This window comes from Mustela nivalis (genome assembly GCF_964662115.1).
Source record: "Mustela nivalis genome assembly, chromosome: 17".
Lineage (NCBI taxonomy): Eukaryota > Metazoa > Chordata > Mammalia > Carnivora > Mustelidae > Mustela > Mustela nivalis.
In genome coordinates this window covers 49,954,884-49,976,994 of record NC_139036.1, presented here as the reverse complement: position 1 = coordinate 49,976,994, position 22,111 = coordinate 49,954,884, and the positions used below count along the sequence as shown (strand labels likewise).

Sequence of the window (22,111 nt, the reverse complement as noted above, 5' to 3'; positions counted from 1 at the left end):
CTTCACATAGAAACCCTCCTCTTGGGGCACCTGGGTGGCTCAGTGGGTTAAGTCTCTGCCTTCAGCTCAGGTCATGATCTCAGGGTCCTGGGATCGAGCCCCACATCAGGCTCCGGGTCTGCTTCCCCCCACACCTCTGTCTGCCTCTGTGTCTACTTATGATCTCTGTCTGTCAAATAAATAAAATCTTTTTAAAAAGAAAGAAAGGAAGGAAGGAAGAAACTCTTCTCTCCCAAATGAGTTTTCCACTTTCCATGTTAGGGGGCCCAAAGGTGTAGCAGGCCGCCACCACCCCAACCACCAATACTTATTCCACACTCACAGGAGGGAAGAGGTGAAATCTTGTAAGTCCCAGGGAAATGTTTCCTTAATGATCTCTGGTTTCCCAAGGCTGGGTGAAAAAGCAAGTTACAGTCAAGTTTCTGTTCAAGCCACTAGAAGACTTGGGGGACGACCTTTCAGGCTGTCCTTCCTGCACATAATCCTGCTTACATCTGTCTGGACATTCTAGCTGCAAAGGAGCCCATGGTATTTTTAGCAGCACAACGTCTCCAGAATAGGCTCCAGAATAGGCTAGCAAGAAACAAGGGGCAAAAGGCGTTGGGTAGACAACTAGTATTCTCAGACACCAGGGAAAGAGCTGGCTGCAGAAATAGTGAGTTTTAAGGTCAGTCATAGTAATTCCATGAAGGCCAAGAAAAGGCCATGCAATTTGGCAACCAAGAAGTCACTAAAGAGTTTGGAAAGGGTGGGCTGGGTAGAGCGTTGGGTTGGGAGTAGGGTGTGGTAGAAGACACACGACAGGGGTTAGACAATGAGCGCAGGCTGAGGAAGACAAGTTGTAGGACCCACACGTCTCTACAGAGAGAATAGAATAAAGAGGAGAGAGAGAACAGAAACATACACAAGCTCTCACCTTTATTTTGCCTGCATCTTTTCTGCTCCTGACTCCATCTTGACAAGACTTGCTAACAGCGAAATTGATTTGGGCTTCAGCTACTCTCTCTCCTTCTTCCCAGGGCAGGTGCTAATGAGCATTGAAATGGCCAGAGGCTGATCTGCAGCAAGGAGGAGGGAGACCTTGGAAGAGGTACCAGTCCAGTGCTCACAGCAACGAGGATTTTCTCCATCACAAAAGCTTTCTGTTACCTTCTTAGTCTTAGTCCTGCTGGCCCTTGATGTCCCCTTCCTTTTCTGCTTTTTGTTCTTCCTTAAAGATCCTTTCTTTCTTCCACCCCTACTACATACCTTAGGTAGGGAACTTATATTTACTGAGCACCTACTATGTTCCAGATACTGAGCTTGGAGCCTCATGTCCATTATCCCAAGAAGTTTTCCCAGTAGTGTCTGGCGGTGGTGGTGGTGGGGGCGGGTTCCAGTATTATTCGCATTTTACAGAACAGGAAATTAAGATTCACAGAGGTCAAATAATCTATCAAGGTCACACAACTAAATAGATTGCCCCTGGGAAGTACACCTAGATCTATTTGTCTCCAAAACCCTCGTTCTCTCCATCACTTTCAGGATGATCCATGAAGTGCTATCAGGAAGTTGCAGAAATGTAATTATTTATTTGAGTATAAATTCACAAAACAGACATGGAATCCCTGTTTCTTTGTTTGTTTGCTTTTTATAAAGTTCTGATCTGTCTTACTATCAAGAACCACTGGTCTGCTACTCAGAAATCCTCAGAAGGTTGATCTGGAGGACTCCAAGCTGTGGCTGTCTGTCTGGGCTTTCTGTGAACCTAGACAGGCAGCAAGCCCCCAGCTGCTCACCCAGTCCTCTCCAGGGGCACTTGATCTGGGAGCAAAGCGACAGTGAGTGGGAACCAGGGGTGGCAAGCCTCGGCTTACAGATCTCTCAGACAAAAGAGTATCAACTTTCGTAACAACTTGACATTGACAGAGTTTTTAATAAACAGAGTTTTTCTACAGTTACTGTTCCAGTCCTTTTCACAAAAAGTCCAAGAGGGTTTTGGCCCCCACTTGGATGATCAGCAGTAATAAAGCATTTGGACTGAATCCACTAGAGGCCTTTCCAAGACCGTGTGTGTGTGTGTGTGTGTGTGTGTGTGTGTGTGTGTGTCTCCCTCCTTCCATCTCTCCAGGCCAGGCAGGTTACATTTCTGATCATTCACTGAGGCTCTTTTATCGGCGGAAACCTGCCTTAGAACATATTTTTGTGGTAAAAGAGGCAAAAGGTGGTGATCATGTGTTTGTTTATAATTTTCTCATTAAAAGGCCCTTTAGTGAACCAAAAACAACCTATTTGACCAACAAACATTTACTGATTTCTTCTAAAGCCGAGTAAACATGCGAAGAAATTATTGGCTGTAGCTAGAAAAATGAGATCCTAACCTATGGGGGCCCATTAACCTTTTCATTCCAAATGTCTAGTGGAACAAATTTGCTGATACGTCGGTTGAGCATGGCAGTGATGGAAGCTATCTGAAGCATTTTGTCTTTCACTTTTTAAAAAACTTGGATCAAGCCACTGTGTTGTGCAACATGAATATTTTTCTTTAAAAGGCAAGTATATAGAGAGATTACCTCTGGGGGTTGGGAAGGGAGGAGGCAGTGGGGAGAAAAACATTTCTCTTATATTTGTATTTTTACCATGTGCCTATCTGAGCCCTTTTTTAAAAAAAAAAAGCTAAACAAATACTAGTTCAGATGAAAAAAGAACACCCCCACAAAAGAGGGGGCACAAATAAAGGTTGTTTTTGAGAAACTCGCCCTTTCTGGAGAGAGTCACTAGAAACCTATCATTGCTGTTCCTTTCAAGCTGACATGCCTGTTGTAAATTACAAAGTATCTCAGTTGCTAAGATCACTAAAAGGGAGAAATATGGATGGAAGGGTTTTGGGTTTTGATCCCAACTTCTGATTTGTTCTGGCTGGTTCTCATTGTCCCATGCACCCAATGCAGGGAGAAGGGGAAACACGAGACTTTTTCCTGAACATTTGGGGGAAAACTTTTTTGGCTCTAATTCTCTGGATGTTTCAGGAACACTCACATTGCCTTTAGCTCTCCACTTTGTTTTGTTCAAGAAGCTCCAGCTCCCTCATCCCCATTTGTAAGTGGTGTTTCCTCTCTTCCTTCCTTTTTTCTTTTCTTTTCACTTCTTTTCTTTCTTTCCTTTCCTTCCTTCCTTCCTTCCTTCTTTCTTTCCTCCTTTCTTTATTTCTTTCAAGATTCATTAATTTGGGGCCCCTGCCTGGTTCTGTTTGGATGCAAAGGGGTCCAGCACCTCGGGCAGCTGCCGCTGAAACCTACATGGAATCTTTTCCAATAAATGGGAATCCACTTTGCATATGCCTTGGGGACGTGCAACTGCAGCATCCAGAAACAGTAACAAGAGAGGATCGCTCCATATCCTGCACGCCCTTCCTTAAAATACACATACTTATTTAACTCTCACATGAAGCAGCAGGAGGCAAGTTGGTGACTCTTAGGCTACTTTATGTTACCAAAAGACTCTTTTTATTTTTTCAAAGCTCTTATTTATTTGAGGAAGAGGGAGAGAACAAGGGGAGGGGCAGAAAGAGAGGGGGAACGTCCAGCAGACTCTGAGCTAGGCATGGAGCCCATCATAGGGCTCAATCTCACAATCGTGAGATCGTGACCTGAGCTGAAATCAAGAGTCAGATACTTAACCAACTGAGCCATCCAGGCCTCCCCAGGACTCTTTGAGAAAAAAAAGTTGGTGTCTGATAGTTCAGTCCAATAAGCCAACATTTTCTAGTCACTGCAGTGGGTAGAAATGGGTGTGCTTATATTTTTGTAGGAGACCCTATGTCTGAAAATGGAGTTTTATGAAAGGATAAATTAGAAGTATTGTAAATAGTTTTCTTACTAAGTCCTTCTTTTTTTAATTCCATAAAGACCTTCTTCAGATAAGAGCTTTTCAAACTTATCCTAGTATTTTTTTAAAGATTTTATTTATTCATTTGATAGACAGAGATCACAAGTAAGCAGAGAAGCAGGCAGAGAGAGAGAGAGAGGAGGAAGCAGGCTCCCTGCCTAGCAGAGAGCCTGATGCAGGGCTAGATCCTGAAAGACCCCTCCCCTAGAAGATAGATAGGATAACTAACCGCTTGTTTGCTTTTCTGTGAACCGCTGGCTTTTAGGCGTAAATTAGGTTAATTGCTTATTAATTGCTCTTTTGCCCTTCTGTAACTGCTTGGCTTATAGAAATAATAGAAGACGCCATGATGGCATTCCTACCTTCCCCCTTCTTGTTCCCCCTCCCTGCCTCTCTCCTCCCGCGCACGGGTCCTCAGAGCCAATCAGCAAAACCCAAGTATGCCTTTTTCAAAAGTTCAAACTGTCCACCAATCAGTTGCGCCCCACCCAAAACTTGTTTGTACCTTCCTATAAAAGACCCCGCTTCACTCCGGTCGGTGTGTTCGGTTAGCCGGAGCTACCGACCACCCGCCGGTACCTGCGTGACAATAAACCTCTTGCTGTTTGCATCCAGTGGCAGTGTTGGATTCTTGGGTAAGGGGATCCGCGGGTCTTTCAAATTGGGAATCAGAAAAACTTAAACTAAAGAGTGAAAGGTCGCTGTTAGGGTTATGATCTAGTCATAAGTGAAGTCAGAGCATCGTCCAAAGATAATCAGCCATTAGATGAAACAAGTTGGCCCTGAGCTTCTTGAAGATGGGAAGCTTAGCTTCCATTTCCAATTCCAAGGATCCAGGAATACGTCTGAGTAGCATCAGAAGCCATGGGCCATGCACTCTGCCTACCGTGCTTGAGAGGATAGGGTACAGGAGGGCCATCCCTGGAGCAACTGAGATTTCAGGGGCATGAGGGTATGGGGGCATCGGGATGGAGGAAGAGCCGTGAGGGCTCAGGGAGAGAACAGGACAGGGCAAGCGTGGTTCTGATAGACAGGACAGGTTCTAGAGTTTGCATCCTTGGGCACAAAAAGGGAGAGATTGGGCAACATCCCCCAGAAACCTGGGGCTCCCTGAGAATCATCTTCCTGGCAGAGACGGGGAATAAAGGATTGGAGGAAGAGGGAAGAGGTTGATTAACTTCCCCTTCTCATGATCTCCCATTTCGCAGGCACCAAAAGTGGGATGTGGCTCCATGGCCCTCGGTAAAGCTGGAATGACAAGGTCGAGAAGGCTACCTGTCCTCTCAAGTCTCTCCCATTTCCCCGATCATGAAGACTTACCTGAAAAGCCAGAAAGACAACCCGCAGATAGATAAAAAAGATTTAAAAATGCAAAGAAGATCAACTGAGGGAGTTAACAAGCAACGGATGGCTTGGGTCAATGTGAGAAGGGCGGGGACCAGATTCCCTTTGGGATTCTGCTGGTTCAGTTCAGCCTAGCCCACTGATTTGGAAGCTCCACCGCAAGAAGGAATTTATTTTAGTAACTGCTTGTACACAGTGGGCACTCTAGGAATATTTATTGGATGTGGAATGCATGGAGCCGGAATGTGCTAGATGTTGTGCCAGAAAGTAGGAAGGTACAAAGAAAGGATTTTATAAAGCTTGCTGTTGGGGAGACTGAATAGGAAAAGATAATTGTCCCAGAGTTTGCGAGGGATAAGCTTTAGGGGAAGGGGTGGGCTGGGGGAGAAAGAGAAAAAAGACAGGGCACAGAAAGAAAGGAATACTTAATAGGTAAAGGGAGGCTCTAACACTACTGAGTTGGGAAAGAGGTAAATGGAAACAAACTTGACCGCACCAGTGACATGCCCAAGGGCTCCCTGGTTCTCTTTATTGATGCAAAGTCCAGCAGAAACTTTTTGCCTAGGTATTTTTGTCTTGGTGGTCAGATATCTAACCCCTCAGAAGGAGCTGTAGCAGAGTTCATTCGCAACACTTTACTCACATCTATGGTATAAAACTGGGGGTATGTGGCTGGAGTCTGTCTACAGTGTCATTTATATACCAGGGAATTTTTTTTCAAAAATTTAAAAAATTTATTTATTTGACAGACAGAGATCACAGGTAGGCAGAGAAGCAGGCTGAGAGAGAGGGGGAAGCAGGCTTCCCACTGAGTAAAGAGCCTAGCGCAGGGCTTGATCCCAGGACCCTGAGATCATGACCTGAGCTGAAGGCAGAGACTTAACCCACTGAGCCACCCAGGTGCCCCGAGTTTAAGACATCTTTATCAGTTTTAGGGACTTTATCGCTTCTCAGCCTTTTGGCTAAAATCAAGTGTAGTTTTAGTGACTTTGCTAGTATGTGGTTAAGAAACTGCACTGGAAAAGCAATAAGAACCATAAACCATTCACCGTCTGCTGCTATCCAACTTTGATAGTCTCCATAATATGATCTTTCTTTACCATATTCTATCCCTGTGATAAATGATTGCAAATAAAAGCAGAATCCTCCCGGGCACATAAGGGAAGGACAGGCTGTGACAAACACAGGATAGCTCACAACCACTGTGTGTGCCTTTTTTAGTTCTTAGCTTACAAAAACAGATGATTATTCATTAATGATTCTCACCGTCTTAGGTTAAGACTAACATAGTTGCAGAAGAACAATGTATCAAACATTGGAGTTTGTGTTCCTTTGCAACATCTTTGCTCTTTGCTGAGTCTGGGAGCTCCTAGGTGAATGATACACTCTGTCGAAGGAGAAAAGCCTAACAAAAGAGGTAGTGACTCGGATAGAGGTGTTGAAATATTTGTTTTGCCTGTTTGTTCCTACTTTGAGCTCCATTAAGGAAGCTCTGCACTCAACCGCTACAAATCATTCTCACACCACTAGATGGAAGACTGGCTTCTCTCCGACTCTTTCAATATTTACATTCTGTCAGCCGCAGCTTTAGTTCCTCACCAAACGATTTCCTAAACTGGAAAAAGAAAAAAGAAAAAAATCCCATGCTACCGTAGAGAGAACCAACTTAGGAGAATTCCTCTTGTCAAGATGTAGAGTCAACAGGCACCTGCTGATGCCACCAGACCCATCACTGCACATGGCAGACCGGTGAGTGGACGGGTTTAGGACGTGCGCAGTGGGTCAGGCTGCCAGGGTTCAAATCTCTCAGCTCTGCTAATTCCTAGTTGCATGATAGTGCCTATGTAACTTTACCTCTTAGTGTCTCCGTATTCTCCATATTGCTCCTTGTAGGTTACGTGGGGGATAATATTAACACCAACTCCTATGATGTGAGGTTGAATAAGTTAACACTTGCCTGTAAAAAGCTTGAAATAAGGGCGCCTGGGTGGCTCAGTGGGTTAAATGTCTGCCTTGGGCTCAGGTCATGATCCCAGCGCCCCGCTCAGCAGGGGAGTCTGCTTCTCCCTCTCCCTCTGCCCCTACCCCCAGCTTGTGCTTGCTCTCCCTCCAATAAATAAATAAGATCTTTTTTAAAAATCCTAAAATAGCTCCTGGGACATCATTAAGCCCCCGAGAAATGTTAAGTGCTTTTTTATTGTCATTCTCTCCCGCTAAACTGTGTAAGTTATCAAGTCTGTTTAGGTTAGCTATAGAGTGCTAAATGATCTGGTGTCTATTACAGGTATTTTTAGAGATGGTGTTTATAAATTTATCATTTATATTTCATTGGTCCAAATGGGCAAAGAATAGCATTGTTTGTGCCTGGGCAGACTACCCTGGACGTCATTATTTTTGTGTGAGAGCAGCTGACATCAAGGGGATGTTTTCCGTGTTCAATTAATTCACTCCTTTGAAATTCCACTCACATTGTTTTCTAAGACTATAGAGCCATTTGTAGCCCAGATTCTTTTTCACGTTAGATCTTCTTTTCTACACAAAGGTACATATTTTTACATACCTATAGCTTTAGCTCAAACCACTTTTTGCTTCCTGACTCCTAGGCTCTCAGGGAAGCACCAAGTTTTAAAGGTAAAGAATTTAGATTTGACAGCTTTTAGTCCACTTCCCTCTCAAGATGTGTTTGGTACTTTTGGGAAAACAACTCATGCATTCTTAGAAATGTATGGGCACACAGGACCCCAGCTTTGGAACTTGGACTTCCCACAGTTCCTAGACCCTTGCACAAGGGCAGGAAAAAAAAATATCTCCATGTAAGCCTGGGGATAAGATAAAATCACCCACAAAGCTGTTGTTAAAAAGAAGAGCACAGGCTGAAGATGGCGTCACTCAGACCCAAGTTCCCAGACAGATGCTTTGTATACAATCCATTTCCCCAGAAATGTAGTCGTACTTAACAGGTCAACCAGGAAAATTTTCAGTCCATCTCAGTGTGTCTGCCTCTGGGTCCTCTGCCTGGGTCCTCTCCGTGGCTCCCTGAAGAAAGAGGAGGTAATCTATGTGATAAGACATCTTGCTTTTCCTGCTAGAAAGCAGTCTCACCTGGAATAATTCTTTTCTTTTGCTGATAACTTTCTTGCCTTCCCTTCTTCTATAACAGCTTCCATTTTGCACTGCTTGGGAACACCTCAACTAGGCAGATGGGAGACTGCCTGATTCATGAATTGTTGAATAAAGCCAATTACATCTTCAAACTGACTTGGTTGAATGTTGTTATTTAACATGGTCAACGTGAGTTTTTATGTCCCACTTTTGTCCTTCTTCCGTTTTCCCCAGAAAAACCCTCAGAGCATATTGTTAACCTTCATGTTTAAATTTACTAATGTTGCAGTTTTAAACATTTTTAAGTTTTAATTTATAATATAATTTTTAAGTTTTAAAAGTCTTTACGTTCTTCCTTAAGCTTTTAAGTTCAATTTTACAAAAGTAAAAATCTTACTCTTTTATTTACAAATCACTTTAGAGATGCTTCAAGGAAACCCTAACAAACTATGGTGAAGTACCAATCGTCTGGCAATCACAGGTCCCCCATTAAGACTTACTCCTTAAGTTTTATAAATCAAAGGGATTAAACTTTGTAAAACTGATGAATCTTCAAATTCTCTGAAGTGCTTTACTTCTGCCTATAAACGCAGTATGACTTCAACTTGAGATCACCGTCTAAATCCATTACTCGGTTGCACATTTTAAATTAGAAACACAAAGTAAATCTGTTGAAAGCCCTCCTATGTCCAGTTCTCTCTAATACAAGTATATAGTTTATTTTTAAGATCAATGCAATCATACAAACACCACAGCTATTTTTAAAAAATATTCTTGTATTTATTTGAGAGAGAGAGAGAGCCCCAGGATGAGGGGCAGAGAGAGTAGGAAAGAGAGAGAATCCTCAAGCAGACTCCCTGCCAAGCTCAGAGACCAAAGAGGGTAGGGGATGGGGCTCAATCTCATGATCCTGAGATCATGGCCTGAGCTGTAATTAAAAGTCAGAAGCTTAACTGACTGAGCCATGCAGGTGCCCCCGAACGCTGCAGGCTTAATGTATTTTATCTTCCATACAGGTGGATCTAGATCCCCTTGGGATGAAGAATGTCCGTCCACTGAATAGAAGACATTCATACTGTACCCGCCATTTGAGATTGCCTTCTCACTTACTTGAGGCAATTGCCAGACATTCCAAAAGAGAATGAAATCTACAACTTCAACCGCAAGGGTGACTTTTCTCGGGACTGCCTGTGGACTTGAACCTTTTTCAGGGTTGCTCTGCCGCAAACTCCATTCTCCTTATCTGCCTAAAAACAGAGCCATCCAAAAGAACTCAACTGTCATAAACCCCTTCCTGGGGAGTTTCCTAATTTTTATCATTGTCAATGAAATCACTGGGATAAGAAGTCACCTGAACAGATACTGTCACAAAATACCACATTTCCCATCTATTCTCCTAAAGGCCCATTTATCCTCTCTAAAAGTCATTTGTTTTTTGAGTATGTGTCCTTTTTCTCTCCTTCCTACCTCTATTAAGATGTCAGATAGGTCCCAAATTCTAACCACCCCTTTGAGGGACATTTTTCTGTGTGCCTCTGCATAGGTATGTGAATAAACCTCGGTCTTCTCTCCTGTTAATATGTCATTTGTCGGTCTAATTCACATGCTCCAAACAATGAACCTAAGTGGGCAGAGAAATTTTTTTTCTTCCCCAACACTTATGAACCGTACTTAGTCAATATACCTACTTGACAGATCTATCTACTGTTTCCGCTCCAGGGTGGTTCCCATTATCACACCAATGTAATGTTATTTGCCCATAAAAGATGTATTTAGAGCTCAGTGACCACCCTCCTCTGCTCAGCAGGGAGCCTGCTTCCCCCTTTCTACCTGTGTCTCTGCCTACTTGTGATCTCTCTCTCTCTCTCTGTCAAATAAATAAATTTTTAAAATTAAAAAAAAAAGTCTCTGATGGTCTTTCTCCCTCTTTGATTTTGTCTTGTTTTATTTTTCCTTCCCTTCCCCTATGCTCCTCTGTTTTGTTTCTTAAATTCCATACATAAGTGAGATCAGACAATAATTGTCTTTCTCTGACTGACTTGTATCACTCACCATAACACCCTCTAGTTCCATCCATGTCTTTGCAAATGGCAAGATTTCATTTTTTTGATGGCTGAGTAATATTCCATTGTGTATATATAACCACATCTTCTTTATCCATTCATCTGTTGATGGACATCTGGGCTCTTTCCACAGTTTGGCTTCTGGGGACATAGCTGCCCTTCTCTGCTTCTTTTACTCTGGTTTGCAATAGCATTCTATAATTTCTCACTTCAATTTCTCTTCTTCCCTTCTCCCTGAAACCCCCTCCAAACAAGCTTTGATGCTCCCCACCTACCCACTGAAACTGTCAATTTTGTCCACTCTTCATCCCCAATATCTGTAACGGTGCTCACACAGGCCATCCGTGCTCTATGAGTATTTATGAAATAAATTGTGTCTTTTTAAAATATTTCCCTTATTCTTCCTATATGTTAGAGCCGGCCACACTTTGTACAGAAATTGGAACAACATTTGAATGGACTCCAAGGCTTTGGGAATCCAAGGGCTCACCATTCTAGTTCCAAGGCCATGCCAAACACACACTCAATTGCAGATCACAGAGTCTGTATTTAAAAAAAAAAAAAAAAAAAGGGTAGTTAGTGTGCATTTAAGAGAACCAAGCTTTCACCGCTCCACTGAACCTTGCAAAACAGTGCCACTCCAGAGGAGGCTGGCATTCTACATCGCTTCCTGATCCACCTGTATAAACTCTGTTTGACATACCTTCTGAGCTGCTTCTCCAAGTTTTGTTTGAATCTTGGCCTCTGCCAGTTGGTGGAAGTGGTGCTGTTTGTCCTCCATTACTGCATGCAACACGAAACATCCAAACTAAAACGAGATCAAAGTTTTGAAGGTAGTTATGCACGTGCATTAAAGAAGGACTGTCATCAAACATGGAAATGAGCATATGTGAGTTCAATTTTGCCAGGTGGAAGTGTGCCCAGACTTCCCTCTCCCACACAAAGCACATGAATGTAAGTTACACAGAGACAGAGAGTGTATCTGTTGGCCTCACCAGGGCAGCAACATATAGCAAACTATAGCAAAAGTATAACAAACGTATAGGACACTATACTAATATTTCAGGACCTAGCCTTCATTGTCATGCAAATGGCCCTAGAGCTGGTCATTGCCAGCTCACCCTCTGCTCAGCTGCCTTAAAACTCACTCCTCCGCTAACCTACCCTGTTTAAAACCCATCCTAGACTTTTGGTGATGCAAAATCAGAGAAAAGGTACAGAAGAGGGCCCTGCCCTGAAGGGAGAGGTGGAGATAGGTTTTGCCTAAAACGATATATAATAATGGTTATAAAAAAATAACAAAGGGGAGGAGAGAGAGTAAAAAAAAAAAAAAAAAGCTTATAGAGCTGTGGGTAGAGGAACAACTATTTCTGGGGGGTGAGGGGGTTTATGAAAATCTATTGAGAATGTGAGAAGTCACCATGAGTGTGGCAAGGAAGAAAGAGGGAAAAAGGCGGTTGAAAAGTCTAGTTGGAGGTTGGTTATGAATTGGCTTTTGCCTGATTTCCTTTGAGACACTTGAAAAAATAAATTACATGCTTTTAATTTTAACTTTCTTTTTTAAAAGAAAATATTATTTATTTATTTATTGGGGGGGTGGAACACAAGCAGGGGAAGTGGGAGATGGAGAAGCAGGCTTCGGGCTGAGCGGGGAGCCCGACACGGGGCTCCATCCCTGGACCCTGGGATCATGACCTGAGCCGAAGGCAGACACCCAAAGACTGAGCCACCCAGGATCCCCTTAACTTTATTTCTTTTTGCTAATTGGACTGTATGTCTTCAAATAACACTCCACTCCAGGGCTGAAGGTCTCTCCTTTTGGGCTATTGTTGAAGGACTCTTGAGTTCCCTGAAGGCAGGGAACATATCTTCTTTTTCTGTATTCCTGGGTGTAGCAAACTGCCTGCCATAGGGCTGTAGCTCAATGTGTACTAGAATGAAAAAAAATAAAAGCGGACTGTCCCCTACCGGACACAGTTTTCTTGTGTTAGTGCCCTGGGAAAGGGCAGCTAAATACCATGAGGAAGGGCCAACTGGTTTTTCTACTGGTCTTCTTCTGGTTTGTCAATTTGTTTTAGTGTTCTTAGCTATTTAGCTTTTAAAAATTTAGGGGTTTTGTTAAGGTATAATTGATTTACAATAAATTGCACACAAATTTAAAGTGTTTAATTTGGTGAGTTTTGATACGTGAACATCGTGGGGAACCAACAAATAATGAACGTAGCCATCACCCGAAAAGTTTCCTCCTGGTGTTGAAGTTTTGGCATGTTTGACTTTGTTTCAAGGTTTTAATTCCCTAAAGATAAAGAGATGAGGTAGGGGATAGGTGAAAGAGAATTCGTCTCAAACTGATGATGTTGTTAAACCTGGGTAGTAGGTACATGGAGCTCACTTTCCCACTTAGGTGGGAAGAAACTTTTCCCCAGCTGTGGGAAAGTGAGATAACTCTTAAGTACCCACTGCAATTTCGATTAAGAGTGGATGGGAAGTCATGGGAGTTGCTTGGGTTGTCTTTTTTTTTTTTTAATATTTTACTTATTTATTTGACAGAGAGAGAGATCACAAGTAGTCAGAGAGTCAGGCAGAGAGAGGGGGGAAGCAGGCTCCTTGCCTGCTGAGCAGAGAGCCTGATGCAGGGCTCGATCCCAGGACCCCAAGATCATGACCTGAGCTGAAGGCAGACGCTTAACCCACTGAGCCACCCAGGCGCCCCTTGGGTTGTCTTTCAACCAGCATTTTCAGAGAATCCAGGCATCGGAAAACAATTTAAAGGTGAGGATGGGGGGTGATGGTGCATGTTTGCAATGTTAACCTTCTATTTCCTTCCATGAATCATCCCATAGTCACAGGGAGTGGAGGGAAACACATTTGTCCTTTTGGAGGAAGAACTAGCTTCAGAGAGGGGCGCTCTCAGCGCTCTTTCTCCAACGTGCAGACTTGGTAGAGCTAAGAAGGACCATCCTACCCTGCATTTGTATGAAACTTTAGGATTGATTAAACACTTACACTCATTACCTAGTTGGATGCTTAAGAAAATCCTAGGTTAAGAATATCTCCATTTTTAGAAGGGGAAATAGAGACTTGGAGAAGTTAATTTGTTCAAGTTGCACAGACCAGTTAAGTGCTGGAGCTAATATTTGAACCCACATCTCATTTGTGCCACGGTTACTGTAGAAAACCAGAAGAAAGTGGAGGAAAAACACTTCAAGGCGGGGAGGTCAAACATGGGACACCAAGAAGCTTCCTTAGGCAGCCCATTCAGGATCGACCCCCGTTGTGGATTAGGGCTAAGGAAGAGGCAAGGGTCAGCGGTTTAAAATAGACTTCTCAGATATTTGACATTCAGATTGGTATGGTTTCTACTCCATGCAACAACCACAAAATTTTGGCAATCAAACTTTGTGTGTTTAAAATAATAAATGCCTCTTTTGTGATTAGAGGAAAACATGAACAAATTATGGCTTGTAAAGTCCTTTCAAACTGTGAGTCGTAGGCCAAAGACTTCTCTTCCAGTGCAAAATACTATCTATATTCCCACCATCCAGAGAAAGTCACTTGGACGAACATTTTGCTACATGTACCTTTAAATATGCATGTGTGTGTGCATTCATAAGCATATTTATGTTCATATAGATGTAAGCATACAGACATTTTTTAAAAAATGGGATCTTGGGGGACATCTGGGTGGCTCAGTGCGTTAAGCCTCTGCCTCCAGCTCAGGACATGATCCCAGGGTCCTGGAATCAAGTCACGCATTGGGCTCTCTGCTCAATGGGGAGTCTGCTTCCCCGCCCCCGCCCCTCTGCCTACTTGTGATCTCTCTTTCTCTCTCTGTCAAATAAATAAATAAATAAATAATTTTTAAAACATGGGATCTTGAACCACCTGGGTGGCTCAGTCTGTTGAGTGTCTGATTCTTGATTTCAGCTCAGGTCATGAGATCAGAGTCGTGACATCAACACCCGCTTCAGGCTCTGTGCTCGGTGCAGGGTCTGCTTAGTATTCTCTCCTTCTCCCTCTGCTCCCCTCCCCCACCCCCAAATCTTTCTCTCTCTCTCAAATAAATAAATAAATAATAACATCTTAAAAAACTAAAAAATGGAATCTTACTTTGAATATCGTTTTATATCCTGCTTCTTCTACTTACGAGCAAAGGATGGACTTCTTTTGGTACAATATATCTTGTTAGAAATCTGTGGTGTTTTGTTTCCAGGCCTTTTCAAAGTTACCTTTTTTTCTTAAACTAGGAAGAAATGTTCTGAAGTACAAGAGCGGACACAGTGAACGCCAACTCTTCCTCCATCCTACCCCACCTCTTAGAAGACTTTATGTATTTGACAGAGAGTGCAGATTGAGAGAGAGGGAGCCCGAGCAGGGGGAGGGTCCTCCATGACCGAAGCCAAAGGCAGACGCTTAACCGCCTGAGCTACCCACGTGCCCTTATCCTTCTCCTTGTACAACCATACCCAGCAGCCCTGGAATTAACCTCTGACTGGGGCTTCTGACTCACCAACCCCTAGGAAATATTTTCTGTCTCCCTAACTTAACCAGCAACAGCCTCTCCCAAGCTAGACCGGGTTTCTCATGAAACCCGTTTCATGAGACCAGCCATTCACCCCAACTCTAAACACTGCCTGAGTAATTATATATTCCACGAGTTGTCTCAGCTCTCCTAAACCTTGGATTAAGTGCATAGAGCAAAACACGAGTCTTTAAATTATCTCGGCTACTAAAATCTCAGAATCAAGCTTTGTATACTGTGAGCAATTTGTATTGCTGAATTTGATAATGGCCTGATCCGTTTGAAAACAGACTAGTGATCCGCATAGAGCAACAAGTTTCAGGTTGTATCATAAAGGTTGTTGGTTTTAAGGAAACCACTCTGGTTTGGAATCACAGCCACTTCTGTGGCCTGACTTTGATCCCAGCCCCCAGCCTCTGGGTCCTGCTGGTCTAAGCAGCACCTCTCTAAAGAGTCTGAAGCTTACTTAGCAAGGGCAGGGTTCTGACTGACTGTATATCTAGTCTACCGTTCCCTGTTCTTTCCTGCACCTTCTCCATGAAACCGCTGACTCTAAAATAATTACTAATGCCCAGGACTGATCGACCACTCCTTCTCCTCCTTTCCATAAGCCCCTCTACTTCAGGGCTACCGAGGAGACTTCTCCTGTGGCTATAGGAGCAAACTGTGGCCCACATTGCCATCAGTCCTTCCCACTGCTTGGGGACCCTACTCCAGGTATGTCTCTGTCCCCTTGCCCCCACAATTGTGCTAAGTTGAGGGCAACTGTGTGCTGAGGTTTAGCCCAGTTATCAGTCCACAAACTTCTAGCTGGTTCTCTCTATACCCACAAAGAACAACAGTCATAACTGAGGCAAGAAAGCAAAGCCACAACCTGAAAGCAAAGAGACCTATTGTCTCCATCTGGTCTACCCATTGCTGCGATCACTCTAATCCACCCCTGGGAGATGATGCTGCTGCCATAGCCATTTGGTTCTTAACTCATCTTTCCTATTACTTTTCTCAGGGATTCCAGTATCAGCAACCCGACCCTCCAATTCTGCCATGTTTTTCTTCTACCTTTACATCAAAGCTTCAGGGAAATAGAATCTTGTCTTCATAGCATATGTGAGGACCACTCTTAAGACAGTTATGAGGAAAGAAGGCTTCATTCTACTGTGCTCTATTGACTTTATGATCATTGAATAATAAACAACCATGGCTTGGAAATGATGCTTACAGTGCTTTGTGAAAAATTAGATCTATTTTCCCAACATGCCTGCTTCTCATTCATTCCCTTGCTGCCTTTGTTTGTTTGTTTGTTTGTTTGCCTCCTTGGCCTGGAGGGGCTGTCACCACTGGTGAAATTTCTGACCAGGGTATCAAGCAGGTGCAGTCTCTTTAAACACTAATAACATTGGCTCAAGAGATTGTAAGTAGGCTAGCAAAGTACAGCTTACGCTTGCTAAAATATAAAGGACATTTCTAGAATCAAGCATTCAATTAGGCAATCTTAAAACATGGTAGCCTATGCGATCTTTGTGGTACGCTCTAAGAGGACATGTACCCTCCAAGATTTTTTCCTTTTCTTTCCCCCTCCAAACTTCTTGTAGGATTAAACAACGTGTTCTTTTTCTTGACGTTCTTCAGCTCAGTGTAGTTGTTTTGTGAACTTCGTGAATCCGGCAATGAGGTGAAACAATAGTGAAATGCTGGGGGAAGGTTGTTTCCCTTACATATTTCAGCGTCCTGGAGGCAGAACTAATACATATTCAGCAAATGATTAGCTGGTACATCCCCGCGTGCGTCTTTGCAGGTGCGTAACAGCTACCCTTTCACAGGCAGTTTTACTCAGTAGTACAAGTGTTCTGGCTGGACTCGGCACCTGCCAGTACTGCGGTAATTAGTTTGGGATGCAAAATGATTTCTAAATTAAGGCTCTGGACTTGCAAAATCAAGAAAAGCTGACAATCAACGTCGTCAGTCTAGTCGCCAGCGAGTAACGACGGGATAAATAACTAGGACAGGTCCTTTAACCACCCCACGTGCCCACTAGAGTCCTACACAAGATGCAAGTGAAGACAGCCCCGCAGAGGCAGGCGATAGGGTCCGCGAGCGATGATTTACAAACACGCCCTTGCTCCGGTCCGGTGTAAGCCGCGCTGGGTGCGGGCTGAGGGTGCGGGCAGCTCAGGGTGCGGACAGCTCAGGGCACGGCCAGCTCGACGGACGCAAAACCTGAGCGTCGCGGCCGGGAGCACCGGCGGGTCCTGGAAAGGTGGGGAAGGGCGAGCTTCGGGGCAGGTCGGACCGAGAGCCGGACTTCTCGCCGGAGCGAGGGCGGCCGGGAGGGCGCCGGGAGCGGCGGGAGGATGAGCAGGGGAGTGGGCGGAGAGCAGCGGGCAGAGCAGCGGGCAGAGCCCGAGAAGCGGAAGAAAAAGAGGAGGAGGACGAGAGCGAGCGGAGGGCGGGGAGCAGAGGGAGGGAAAGGAGGAAAAGAAAAAGGCGGCGGAGGGCGGCCCGCCCCTCCCAGCGTCTTCCTCCGCACCCCAAATCGGGCGGGCCGGGCCCAGGCCGCCGCCTCCCCTCCCCCGGCCGCGCGCAAAACGCGGAGGCGCGGACTCCCCGGGCGCCCGCGTCCGCGTCCGCCCCGCGCGCGCCCCCGCGGCTCCCGCGCTCCGGGCATGCGCGGTGGGCGGCGCCGCTCCGGGCCGCCTCTGCCGCCGAGAGTAGGAAGCGCGAGCGCCGGGCGCCGGGCTGTCAGTGAGCGTGGGGCCAGCCAGCCAGCCAGCCCGCGAGCGGCTCCGGCTCCCGCGCCCGCTCCGGCCCGACTCTCCCCGGCCGCCGCCGCCGCGACCGCCGGCCCGCGCCGCCGGCCCCCCGCCCGGGGTCGCCCGCCGCCCCGCCGCCCCGCCGCCCCTCCCCCGCCCGCCCCCGCCCCCCCGATCCTCCCCGGCTGCTGCCGCTCCCCGGCGGAGGCAAGAGGTGGTTGGGGGGACCATGGCTGACGTTTTCCCGGCCAACGACTCCACGGCGTCTCAGGACGTGGCCAACCGCTTCGCCCGCAAAGGGGCGCTGAGGCAGAAGAACGTGCACGAGGTGAAGGACCACAAATTCATCGCCCGCTTCTTCAAGCAGCCCACCTTCTGCAGCCACTGCACCGACTTCATCTGGTAGGTGCGCGCGGGCCGGGGCGCACGGCGGCCGCCGGACCCCTTCCTTCCTACCCCCCGCCCCCGCCCCGGGGCGCCCGGGGCTGGGGACCCGTCCCTCTCCAGCCCGGGTCCCTGCGTCCCGGGGACCCTCGCTCGGACGCGCCCACTCGGGGGCCGACTCACTCGGGGAACTTGGGAGAGAGCGAGCCGGCCGAGTCCGAACTCTCGCCCGGAACGGCGCGCGCGCGCCGGGGACACTCGCGGGCAGGACTCCCGGGGAAGTCGGCGCCGGGTCACACACCCCCCTGCCGCAGGGGGGAGGCCGGCCCCCGCGCCGCAGCGACACCGATCGCCTCCGCGGGTCCCCTCCGTCTCCCCGGCGCGCCCGCCCTTCTGTACGGACAGGGGAGCGCCGCTCGCTGGGTGTGAGCGAAAGGAAGAGCGAGAAAGAGAATCCAAAGGGCAGAGTTTCCCGGAGAAACGCCCGGAGTAACGGGGGAGCGGCGGCGATTGCGCCGCGCGGTCCAAGTTCCAGACGAGCCGGGCTGGGCGCCTTCGTGGGGGAGGGAGGGGGTGGGGGGTGTTGTTTCCCAGCGGGCTTGGACTCCTCTGCAACCTTGGGTCCTTGCCTACTGTAGCTTGGATCCGCTGGGCGCGGGAGACCGGACTCGTCTGGGTGAGCCCAGGGAGAGCCCAGAGGCAGCAAACTGTTGAAAGCTTGCCGTGGGGGAGGGGGAATTAAAACCGAGCAGGCAAATGGCAGAAGGGCAGAGGGAGTCATTTAAAATAGACCCTGTCAACACGAGATTAGACCTGCAGCCCGGTAGATGAGGACAGAGGCCCTAGTTAAGGAAACTACTGTAAGGCGTCGGAGTTCAGGTACAGAGTTTACAGTGAATGCCGGTATTGAGTCCAGGGTTTGGGGTGGGGTGGGGGGACTGATAAACGGATGGCCTCCCGGGGTCTTTGAACCCTGCGAAACTAGGCAGAACTGTATCTACCCTTTTCTGGTGAGAGCTAATGGCTCTTACTCTCAAAACATCGGTGACACCTCCCGCCCCGAAAAATACCCCCCAAATTTAAAGCTGAACCTCTAGGGAACCCCAGGTGCTCTAGTGTGAGCAGTAAGGAGTTTTTTTTTCCCCTCAGGTTGGCAGATACCCGGGCTTTTTCTATCTCCTTCCTGAATGTAGGTGGGAAACACCAAGTCAGAGCTATGGTGACTCCGGGGAGAGTGCCACTAACCCTCCCGGTGGCATGTATCTTGTTGCCCCCCCCTCCCCCCCAAGACCCGGAGGAAACAACTCCAAGGGTAAAGTCCAGAAATGTGATGCTAATAAGATGCTTAACTTTTCCTTTATGGATGGCATCTGAGTTCACCACACCTGGGGGAAATCATGAGCCCTGCAGATGTGCTCATAAGGAGCTTAATTTTTTCCTTTATGCGTGGCATTCTCTGAATCCATCACATCTGGAGGAAATCACTTCTAAGGGTCCCACAAAGGTGCTATGATGCTTAACTTTTCCTTTATGGATGGCTATTCAGTACCTGGGGAAAGTGTCTGTAAGGGAGAGTCCCCCACAGACAATGCTAAACGAGGGGGCATTTCCCTTTCCTTTTTAGAAAATCTCAGAAGTGTTTTCACAAAAAGCACAGCCACCTCTGCGAATGATTTTCACTGTAGTCAGCACATGAAGCAGTTGTGCTCAAAGTAATTGTAGATAAGGCTAGCTAAAAGTTCTTGGAGCATCAGGGCAAGAGATTACTGCATCTAGTTAAGGGGACGTCTTCAGCCTCCCATGCCAATTGGGAGATCCCATAAAAAGGGAACACTGAGACTCTGGACTACTTTCTGGGGAAAGTAGATGAATTAGGAAAGGTACTTGCAACATACATAACCCGGCTAGCCAAGGTCTTTCCACTATCAATTGTTCTAAAGGATTGAGCCCCTAGTGACCTGCTATGGCACTTCGGGTCAGGTGTAATGTGAAGTGGAAAATAAAGGTCCCCTTGTCAGCTTCCTCCCTGAGTAATTCCTGTAATGCTTCTCCATCTAACCAGAAACTATTTGAAAGTTCCGAGAAAATACCAGGATCATCTAGCAGTGGTTTTAACTTCAGTTGTCTTTTATTGTGCCTGTAGGTCCTTAATTTACAAGTTTGTTCTAAATATCAAAATACTGATACTTTAAAACTATAAATGTTTGGGCTTACGTGTGTTTGGGGGAATGACTAAGTTATAAAGATATATGAAGTGCTTTGTCAACTTAAAATGCTATGTAAAGCAAGAGATCATGACTAAGAATTTTAATGGGGTTCATCATAGTTGAAACAGTGTTTACAATTTTATGTCCCTGCTAGGGCTCTCTGCTTAGAGAATAAGTCTTCTAAAGTAATTTACCAGAACAAAATAGCTTCTGTGTTTGCTTTGAATGTTACTGAAGCTCTAAAAAAATTAGATCGTTAACTTCAGATACAACCAATAAAAATGATACTTTGTGAAATCTGGCTCCTTTTAAACCAAAATTTAATGTGAGGTAGTACTGTTGGCAGTATCTAGACACCTATTTGAAGTACCTTCATAACAAATGAAGCCACTTTTTAGTTGCGTTTAGGGAGAAAAAGGATTTTCATTTTGTCTTTAGGGACAAAATTAAAGCAATTCCTTCAACCATAAAGTCTTTATTTGTCGAATATTATACCAACACTGGATATCTTAGTCATGTTCTTGTCTGGAAACTTAACTATCATTAACAAAGTGTTAACTGGAAAGAACCTTGATACATTGAAATAATTTAATGAGGCTTTGAAAGCTATACAGAGTCCCCCCCGCCAAAGTTGAATTTATTCAGTACTCTAGGCGTGTTTTTGCTATCGAATCTTTGCTTTTCATGTACAAACCCTTATTCTATTGAATACTTTGTCTCATAATTGGCTTAAAATATGGTATACAACACAAAATATGTTAAGATACTTTGTTGTTTCTGTTTTTCAGGGGGTTTGGGAAACAAGGCTTCCAGTGCCAAGGTAAGCTGCCACGTTGGATTTTATTTTCAAGTACAACACGAAATAAGCATTCCAAACAGGAACAGTATTTCTAGTCATCTTTTCTTTGTGATCCAAAAAAAAAAAAAAAAAAGCTTAGATATTTTCAAAATGAGGTCTGTAAATTTGGGCTGTTACAAAAAAAATCGTATCGCCTAGTAATCTGCATATGGAGCTGCCTTTTTCTCATTGAAAAAAAATCCTTCCTGTAACTTTATTTTTTGCCAAGAACATTCTTGTCAGAAACTGCTGTCTTTGTGTGGGTGTTGAGGAAAAGAAATGGAATCACTTTGTATTCATGTGGCTTTTCTTGTTCTTGCTCGTTTTTTTGTTCTTTATCTCTTACCTCTGTATCAGGTTGGACTCATCGTAACTAATCTTAGGCCGTACGTACATCGCTGGAGTGATTTTGTGTTTTTAATTACTGATTATTGTTCAGAACAAAGTTAACACATTTTAAAGTTACCTAGATTATAATGGGCTGCTGTGCTGGCAGGCATGTTTTTTCCTTTAGGGTGAACGTGACCTTTAATGTGTATACATACTACTGATTGCATCTGAAAAGAAATCCATTTATTTCCACCTTAAATCTGTAGTCCTTTTTTATACACGTTAAGTATCTCATTTCTTATACTTTCCCTCTATTTGTTTAATCTTAATACTTTGTACCTTGTGAAGGCATCCCAGGGTCTTAGTGCACCTTTTAGCTCTCCTCACTATATTCTGTTTGTTTAGTTCTGGTTACATTTCCCATCTGGGCGTCGGTTTATTAGGGCAAGTGGGAAGTGTATTTTTCAACGTGGAAAATATTATCCTAATGCTGTTTAATTGTAAGCACATTAGGGAGACACTGTGTACTTATAACTCAAAAGTTGTGCAAGTTGGTTTAACTTCTAAAGTTCTTCAAATTCATGAACTTGTTTCTTACAATTTCTTAATCTGTTTTCAATGCAGGTATTTTATGGTGTAATATTCTACCTTCACCAGGTGCTTCAAACCCCTATTGAATAAAAATCAGTAACATTGGGAGATCA

The 22,111-nt window shown here is 45.2% G+C and overlaps 2 protein-coding genes across 2 annotated transcripts in view; one reads left to right on the top strand and one right to left on the bottom strand.

Moving 5' to 3' along the window:
* Positions 1–16,439: 16,439 nt before the first annotated feature.
* On the bottom strand, positions 16,440–17,881 carry LOC309851401 (uncharacterized protein). Its single transcript, XM_082706722.1, has 2 exons — positions 16,942–17,881; positions 16,440–16,626 (listed from the first exon to the last, which is right to left on the bottom strand). The coding sequence occupies exon 1, from the start codon at positions 17,877–17,879 to the stop codon at positions 17,001–17,003; it is 879 nt and encodes a 292-aa protein (XP_082562848.1). The 5' UTR covers positions 17,880–17,881; the 3' UTR covers positions 16,440–16,626; positions 16,942–17,000.
* Positions 17,878–22,111, top strand: part of PRKCA (protein kinase C alpha) — a gene marked incomplete at its 5' end in the record, with an annotated part of 383,747 nt that continues 379,513 nt past the window's right edge. The window contains 2 exons of the mRNA XM_082706673.1: positions 17,878–18,050; positions 21,028–21,059. Coding sequence (XP_082562799.1) covers positions 17,878–18,050; positions 21,028–21,059 — 205 coding nt within the window. The remainder of the gene's footprint in view (positions 18,051–21,027; positions 21,060–22,111) is intronic.

What these genes read in the sequence shown, in the direction of transcription:
- LOC309851401 (XM_082706722.1), bottom strand. Translation starts at nt 17,879, where the DNA reads ATGGTCCCCCCAACCACCTCTTGCCTCCGCCGGGGAGCGGCAGCAGCC.